Source organism: Protobothrops mucrosquamatus, unplaced genomic scaffold (assembly GCF_001527695.2).
Source record: "Protobothrops mucrosquamatus isolate PMUCROS unplaced genomic scaffold, P.Mucros_1.0 scaffold69, whole genome shotgun sequence".
NCBI lineage: Eukaryota > Metazoa > Chordata > Lepidosauria > Squamata > Viperidae > Protobothrops > Protobothrops mucrosquamatus.
In genome coordinates, this window is record NW_015386447.1 from 442,702 (window position 1) to 452,131 (window position 9,430).

The following is a 9,430-nucleotide window of genomic DNA, read 5'->3' on the forward strand; positions in this document are numbered from 1 at the left end:
TGACCTAGGGAGGATTTTATTTGGGGTTTATCTTTTAACAATTTGACAGAGACACAACTTTAAAATTTGATTTAATTCGGTTTTATCGGGGGGGAATGTATTTATGTTTTGTTTTAAATATGTTGTGCGCCGCCCTGAGTCCCGTTGGGAGAAGGGCGGCATATAAATTAAATTTATTATTATTTATTATTATTATTATTATTATTCTTGCTTTGACACACAAACTCATAGCGTGTCCAAAGATGCAATTGTACAAAATAAAAGTTTTAGTAATGTTTTATTGAATAAACCACAAAATTAATGGTTCAAACATTATACTGTTTTCAAACCACAGAAGTCGAGTTCTTACTTTTCACATTGTTTTAATCAAATAATCACACTATACTTAATAGATGTATGAATACTTAATCTTTTATCTTATGTGATATACATACACAAGAGGGATACCACTATTCCTTCTACATTAGAAAGTTGTCAGTTGCTACAAAAGTTTTCACCACCAATATTATACAGTACATGTGAGTTTAAGTTTAAAAGAAAGTAACAGATAACATTTCTCAGGGTAAGAATCCTGAAAATACTGAAATGCAAAAGAACAAATAGAATATAAATTAGAGTAATACCTTTGTGGCACTTAATACAGCAGTGAGTTTTATTTGGGTGAAGATAGTGCCCAACTTGGCACTGAATTTCTCTCTTCTCTCTTCCACTCAAATGAACGAAGGTATGTTTCTCTGCTAAAACCCCACGGATTCGTATGGGCTCAGAAAGAAGTGGTATTGCCAAGGACTCCCCAATTCTCAACTGAATCAGGATTAAATTTACCTGTGAAGAATAACAGTGAAGTAAGGCAATTTTCATCAAAGGCTGATGATCTCTTAACCATTTAGATCCTCCACAAAGGCATATTCTTTAAGGCAATGGATTCTAGAATACATATTCTCAAAGTGAGAGTAATAGTATTATTCAGATTGTTGATTATGGTGTCATCCAGATAAGGGATAAAGCATTATAAAAAGGGCAATAAAAAATAAGCAGCCATCCTGTACATTTTATTCGCTTTTGTTGAAATGCACAAGATTCTCCATCTTCCAACAGGCAAATCTATTTACCAGTACTACATTGCAACAATTAGCATATAAACTATTCTGACTGACCAGTACAAATTAAATTCAATTTTGAAAAAAAAAGGACAGTTAAACCTAGAACACTCCTCTAATGAATATTCTACAATTAATACAATGTAACAAAAAGTGAATCCATCAGCATTACATGACAAAACGGGCAACTGTCTTGCAGGTTGTATGGTACCCCTGGCTGCAAAAGTATCGTCTGTGGAGGAATAGGCAAATCAATTAAGTCTGGTTTGAAGCAGGGCAAGACACTGGGATCATAGATTTTGTAAAAACATTTCGTCATCTTTTTTATTTATATGGGTTTTCAGTTCATATCCAATAAGGTAGAATAAATTCATATGTGGCTCATAATAAACCATGATTTAAACCGTTTTGTTGAATTAGTCCACACAACATATTAAATACAAAGTAAAAGAGCCACATTGCAATTTAGCATGATACAGGTAGTCCTCAACTTACACCAATTCATTTAGTGACTGAAGTTACAACAGAACTGAAAAATGTGACTTATGACCATTTTTCACACTTACGACCATTACCTCATGGTCATGTGATTAAAATTCAGATACTTGGCAGCTGACTCATATTTATGACAGCTGCAGTGTCCCAGAGTCATGTGATCATCTTTTGCGACCTTCTGACAAGCAAAGTCAATGGGGAAGCCAGATTAACAACCGTTTTTCTAACTTATCAACTTCAGTGATTCACTTAATAATTATGGCTAGAAAGGTTGTAAAATGGGACAAGACTCACTTAACAAATATCTCAGTAATAGAAATGTTGGGCTAAATTGGGTTGTAAGTCAAACACTACCTGTATATAAACTAAACTGCTTAGTTTCTTCTAGTCAAGGAAAACATTGATTCTAGTAAGCATATTGTTTGCTCTGAAAATAGCATATGTAGCTATGCTTGTAACAATGTCCAACATTCTCAAAAAAAAAATAACAAGTGTTTAAAAATAAGTGCAAAAGATATAACAGAAAAAAATACAATGTATAAGGTGTAATACTGTATAGGTTACAGACTTACAACCATTCATTTAATCATTGTTCGAAATTACAACTTTAAAATTTAAAAATTACTTTAAAATAGTGAGTTATGACTGTTTTTCACTTATGTCTGTTGCAACATTTCAGAAGCAGAAAATGCTGTTGTTCCATATGTTAATAAATGTTGTAGCAGTAGTCACTGAGATACACAGAATGAAGATAGAATATGGCAGTGGTGGCGAACCTATGGCATGGGTGCCAGAGGCGGCACTCAGAGCCCTCTCTGTGGGCACGCGCGCCATCACCCCAGTCCTAGGCCTTCAGCTGGGTTTTATAAAACCTTTTCGCTTTAGGCCTCCGCTGCCATGTGCAAAAAAAAAAAAAAAGGTTCAATCAGTCAATTTCAACTTCTCGTGGGGAAAAAAAAGATCTTGCAAAGTTGAAATTGATTGAACTTTTTAGTCCCACCCAGTCTGCCGTTACCACCGCAGCCACGCCCACCCAATGGGCCACACCCACCTGGCACTCGACGATGCATAAGTGGGTTTTGGGTTGCAGTTTGGGCACTCAGTCTCTAAAAGGTTCGCCATCACTGGAATATGGTATTTGTCTCTCAGTACAACATGTTAAAAATTCATTCTCATTATCTACCAAGTCAATATTTCTGCTTTCATCCAATTTTTCCATATCACCATCTTTCCCCCAATTTTTAATGTTTGGATTTCCCCATAAAGTAATCTAGCGTGGGAAAAGGTTGCTGTTTTTATAATGTATAAATCTTTGTGTTTTGTTCCTTTTGTTTTTTTCTATTTGTGTTGTTATTTTAAAAGCAATAACAATCATTTTAAAAAGTTAAAGTAACATTCTAACTTAACTGCCACATCTTTTTCAGTTTTTTCTGGCCAGATAACTTTAACAGCCTTGTTTAATCAATTAACAATTATTAATATAAAAATTTATGAGCTGAAGAAAACATCTGAGTCTACACAGGGTCCTCTACACAGAAATAGAAAACATTCCTCTTTCAGGAAGTTTCTTATGTTTTACTGACTTACCAGCAGCTTGGAAATTGTTGTGCAACTTAAAAGCTTCATTTAAAAAAACCTTTGCTCTCATATGCCAACATAAACAACTTGTTCTGTCTATTCTTAGTAATAGTATTAATGTGGAAGATAGGCTTCTATGTGGAGGTTTTTAAGAAGAGACTGGACAGCCACTTGTCTGAAATGATATAGGCCAGGGACTCCTACTTGAGCAGGGGGCTGGACTAGAAGACCTCCAAGGTCCCTTCCAGCTCTAATCTGATTGATTGATTGAAATTGTTTTATCTTTTTCCTAACTTCTAACTTCCCTGACAGCCTCACATTGTGTATCTGGGTCACGTCATGCGTCCTTCTGCTAAAAAGGGAATATGTGAGGTAAAACTGTCAAGAACTCAGTTCTGCCATCAAGGGGCCCAAAACTGAAGACCCTCCTAAAAACTTCTGGAATTTTCCTCATCCAGGTGCTTACTGACCATTAACCAATAATCATGTTCTGAATACTTTGGGGGGGGGGGAGAAAGGAAAATAGAACCCTGCAAACATTTTTTTGTAGTAAGTAGGAACAAAAGTATAATGGATGTGCCAGAGGTCACCATTTAAAAAGGTCAGGAATAGTGGTCTCTTCCAATCAGTTTTTGAAAAAGTTCAGGCAGCTTACAGAGCTACTTAAGGATAGAAAGCAATACAGGACATAGTTTCAATTGCTTTTCTACTTATATTTTGTAATTATTTTTCTGAAAAAATCTCAGTATCAAGACTTAGAGTGAACTTGACAACAATAACACATCAGAATTGACTCAAAATATTTCTCAGCATTAGTCAGCAAAACATTCCCTTCAGTTCCATATTTATTTAGAAATTATAACTGAGTTCACAATTCATGATACCTATTCAAACCATAATTTGTTGAATAAGATATGATGGGCTTGATTCATACAAAATAGTAAAAGAGTGTTCAGATGACACTCTGTATATTAATCGTCCCCACCACCACACCCAGCCTTAAACCAGGTCCTGGGTTCACCTATGACTGCTGTTTTTAATTAGTTGGAATTATAATCTGAAGTAAACAGAAAAGTATTTGCAGCAGATTCCTAGATTCCTCTCAGCCTCATGTTTGCAACAATCTTTATCTTAAATGGATTTTTTTCTCATATATCACATCATTTCAGCTATCACGTTTTCATGCTTCCTTTTCTTCCATGTCTGTTGGTTTTAAAAAATAAAGGTTTGTTGCAATTATCACTCTTACATTATTGTCTCAATTTTAAATTGTCTGTCCAAATGGTCATCAAGAGAGGGGCTACTGGAGATGTCTCCCTCCTCAAGAGGTACCGGGACAGGCTTTCTCAATAACAGCCCCTATTCTTTAATACAGATGGCCCCTATGCTATTTATATTTTGTAAATGAGTCAAAGCACCACTGTTTCTGCATGCATCCAATCCTGGAGGTGGTTTAAGTTATGGAACACCTAAGAGATTTTTTAAAAATAAGCAAATATCTTATTTTTGTATGTCACAAATGATGTCACACTCTTTAGTATGTTTTTGCTGTATTATATATAGAACCCTTGTTGATGGAGACGAGGTAGAAATATTTTAAATAAATGTAAAATATAAATAAGTGGAAAATTTTAACAACAATCATGTTTTTTATTTACAATATACATATACTTCTGCTTTAATCCCATATTTGAATTTTTGCTTAGATAAGTTTTGATTGTTTCAAACATTTTCATTAATTTCATCTCCAACAGTACAATCATGCTTTTCTCTTGGATAACATTATGTTGTACTTTTTGGCAAGTATGACATAAGGAAGGCACAGTTTTATTCAAAGCATGCTTGTATGATTGTATTCAAGACAGAATCTTTAAACTAGGGTCTGTCTGAAAACCAATGTATTGCTACCAACATGCCACCAAATAGGAGGTACATTTATTTTTTATTTTATCCCCTTTTTATTTTTATAAATAACTCAAGGCGGAGAACATATCTAATACTCTTCCTCCTTATATTTTCACAACAACAACAACCTTATGAGGTGGGTTGAGCTGAGAGAAAATGACTGTCCCAAAGTCATCCAGTTGGCTTTCATGCCTAAGGAAGGACTAGAACTCACAGTTCTGGACTTCTAGGCCAGCACCTCAACCACTACATCAAACTGGTAAATGCAGTGCAGTATAGCAAAACGTTATAAAAGCATGGATTCAAAGCAGAACATTATTAAAAACAAAGATGATTTAATTCTCCAGATACTTTGACCAGTTGAATGGTGAAGAAATTCAGCATCATAGAGACATCTAAAATGTCAATTACAATATACTAAAACCAGGTAAAGAACTTGAGCTTTGTTAAACTAGGTGTCCATTTCGAACCACAATGATGCCAGGATAATGAAATTTACATCATGATTTCATAATAAAAGTTCTTCCCTTTTATACTTGCAGAGATGTAAATTCACTTTTCCCGATATCTTTGTTAAATTCTATAGAACCATTCCTATTATTAAAATACAACTTCATAAATTTTGTAAAACAACATGGAAGCATACTACCAAATTACATTAGTCTGGATTTCAAACCTAGCTGCTATTAATGTGCTAATGCTTTTAGGTCTTAATGTAACAAGTACCTTTATTCCTATGTAACTGATTAATAAGTTTAGCTGGCAAGCAACTGGAAATTTATATTTTGGGCTCTTTCAAAAGAAATGGCTTTTTTCCCTCTGTGTGAACAAAATATGATTCCTATGGAATGTTTTTTTAAATAATTCTCCCCTTATTTGTGTGATTGATGATTTATTTTGATTTTTTTGGAAGTGTTCCCTGTTTGGAAGTGAACATTCACAGCCACCCTGCCCTATTTTGAATATCTTCTGGATGTTAAGGAAGTTGTTAAAAGTAATGAAAGAACTAAAAATATTCTCATTTATGTCTAACAAAGTCACCTCCTTGAAGTAATATTAACACATAACTAGAGAATGAAAACACATTATCCAAACAAATAAAAGATCAGAAAGATCTCACCAACTAAAAGAGGTCCATACACTAAAATAATTTTTTCAGAGGCAATTTTTATGACGATTGCTGCCAAATCTTCAAGAAAAGAATCAATCAACAGAGAAAAACAAACAGGGACAAAATTGAGACTATTATCCAAGTGATCTAACATCAATATTCTCTCCTATATTATGCCTGGCAACAGAGACCACCCATTTCAGATTAACAAATATGAAATAATTAGAAATCAAATATAGTAGTAACTAATATTCTCCTTCAGCCTTTATGATCATATCCCCCAGAGTTTCACTTTCTCCTTCAGCCATTTTCCTTAAATGTCCACTTACCGGAATTACTAAAACTTGAAAGAACCCCAGTGGGATCATACTTTGGCCAGCTTGCCCCTTACATTTGCAGAGTGGGCCCCTGGCTGCGTGACCTTTGGCAGCTCTTCCAAAAAGGGAAGAGAGTAAAATGTCCGTGCCTGGTAATCCAAGTTCCTTATAAAACAGGAAGCTAAAAGTAAGGAAAGGGTGGAGACATAAATTCCCACCCACATGAAATATTAGTCCATCCACCCTATAATGTTCAGAGGAATCTACTCATAGCATGTGAAAAGGCAGTTAACCCATTCATTCTCAGTAAACTAAGTCCTGCACAGAATCCCATGGAAGAAGGCTAGATTTTATTTTCAAAAGACTGCCTAATAAGATGCCTCAAAGAAAAAAATCAGTTTGGCATTTGGAAAGCTAATTTCATCCTAGCTTTCTTCTTTTCCCCAAATTTATTGTAAAATGTCCATAACAAGGTATATTTTAGAAGAAAATCAGGTTAGACTGTGATTTAGCATGTTAACACCAGATTTGTATGTCTGATTTTAGATTTTATGTTTAGTGTGGGGTTAATCCAGCCAATTTAGGTTTATTCTACACACCATGGTTAACTATGGCAGTTTACTGTGTGAAAAGCACCACATAATATTCATGCAACATGCCAACTGTGGCATAGTTTCCTAATAAACAAGCAACAAACTAAATGGCATTTGGCCTTTTCCATGTAAAATTTTTTGCAGGAAATTCAAACTATCAGAGACATGTGGGGTGAAGCTGGCAGAAGATATAATTCACATTAGCATTTTAAACACTTTTAAACAAGTATTGTTACTTGCCTTAAAAGAGCCAATTTGGTATAGCAGTTAAAGTGCTGGCTCAGAAACCAGGAGACTATGAGTTCTAGTCCTGCCTTAAATATGAAAGCTGGCTGAATGACTTTGGGTCAGTCACTCTCTTTCAGCCCAATGCACCTACAGGGCTGTTGTTGTGGGGAAAATAGGAGGAAGGAATATTAGGTGTTCTGACCCAAAATCAAGATGTCTTTTAATCCAAGGCCAGACAGATAAAATCAGTAAGAATGATTACAAAACAGATATTTTATTCAAAAATACTTGCAGTTGTGGTTGTTGCTTCTGGATAATACACATCTGTTCATTCATAGGTAAGAAATTAATACTTTCTCCACACCAACTTCTAAGTCGAATGAGACCATCTGAGCCCTCTGGTGGTTCCATCTCAGACAAAGGCATTCCCAAACTGGCACATGGCCAGGATATCCTGTGATGAACTTCAGTGGCTCCTCCCACAGATCTGTTAACATGGGATTGCTGACTAGCTAAAACTACATTACCCATAAACCATCTCTTAAGGAGACAGCGCTTAACCCAATAAATGCCAAACATTCTAACATACAGATCTACATGCTCTAGTCCAGGGCTTTTCAACCAGTGGTACGGGTACCACCTGTGGTACATTGGCACCTGGCAGGTGGTATGTGACCATCCTAGAAAAGTGGTAGCGGGGGAGGGGAATGAGCTGAACCAGTGGTAGCACCGCACAAGCCTGAGCGAGAGAGGGCTGGAGCTGCAGGGCTGTCAGGGCTCAGCGGAAGCGCCAGGATCAGTGCCGCTTTCCAGCTGATCGGCGCTTCTTTGGGGCTGTCAGGGCTCAGTGGAAGCGCCAAGAGCAGCACCAGGCCCCAGCTGGAGCTCAGCGCTGATCCTGGTGCTTCTGCTGAGCCCAGAAGAAGCATCGATCAGCTGTAATGTTGCAGCATCTCCAGGGTCTTGTGATTTACATTCAGATGCTTGGCAACTGATTCATATTTATGATGGTCACAGTGTCCCAGGGTCATGTGAAGTGACCAAAACCTGCTGCAACCACCCAGCAGACAGGGGAAATAAAAACCAAACACTCCCCCACCCCTCCCCCGCTGCCAATCTTCAACAGAAATGCTCACAATGAAAACCTTGGACAGGAGGAAGAGCGCCGCCAGGTGGGCAGGCAGGTGTCTTGCTCGGCTGTGGCTTGGGGGGCACTTTTTTCAGTGCCATTGTAACTTCGAACAGTCACTAAGTTAACTGTTGTAAGTCGAGGACTACCTGTGCTTTATCACTTTTTTCCTTTTTTTTTTTTGGTCATCAAGTTTTTGACACCTTGCTAGGCGACTGGTGGTACTCGGATGTTGCCATATCCTAAAAGTGGTACAATGGATGAAAAGGTTGAAAAGCCCTGCTCTAGTCAGGGTTACAGGATCCAGAACATTAGGAATGTTCACTGCTTTGAGTTACTTATAAAATAATACAGGTAACATAAAAATCTAATGAATAAATAAAGCAACCTGCGCCAACAGGAAAGTCTGAAAGTATCACAAGTGCACATTCTTGAAGAGACTATTTCATTGTTTTTTGTAACCTCAACCTGCAACTTTATCAGCTCTAAAGGAGGAAGGAGAACACATTATTATTAGCAATTTTAATAACGTAATGAGAAAATTTTAATTTCTCGGCTCCCCAGAAAAGTAAACAAAGCAAAGTTGGAAACAACATGCAGGGATTTTGGCAGTGAATAGGAAGTGGCTCACCACTTCTTATCTTCTATTATCAGCAAAGTGGGCTGGCTGCTGTCTTTAAAAAAAAACTTCATCATAAAAATCTGATTACACTGAATTTTATCAACATGTATGTAGCTTTAGTTTTATTTCACACTTGCAATATTCACAGTGGACTACAGGTGAAACTCGAAAAATTAGAATATCGTGCAAAAGTTCATTTATTTCAGTAATGCAACTTAAAAGGTGAACCTAATATATGAGATAGACTCATTACATGCAAAGCAAGATAGTTCAAGCCGTGATGTGTCATAAGTGAGATGATTATGGCTTACAGCTCATGAAAACCCCAAATCCACAATCTCAGAAAATTAGA

At 36.6% G+C, this 9,430-nt stretch overlaps 1 protein-coding gene across 1 annotated transcript in view; it reads right to left on the reverse strand.

Annotated features, from left to right (window-relative positions):
- Positions 1–6,689, reverse strand: part of LOC107284100 (tumor necrosis factor receptor superfamily member 1A) — a 53,769-nt gene extending 47,080 nt beyond the window's left edge. Inside the window, exons 1-2 of the mRNA XM_029283373.1 lie at positions 6,519–6,689; positions 624–825 (exon numbers count right to left, since the gene is read on the reverse strand). Coding sequence (XP_029139206.1) covers positions 624–825; positions 6,519–6,557 — 241 coding nt within the window. The 5' untranslated portion in view covers positions 6,558–6,689. The remainder of the gene's footprint in view (positions 1–623; positions 826–6,518) is intronic.
- Between the last annotated feature and the right edge of the window lie 2,741 nt (positions 6,690–9,430).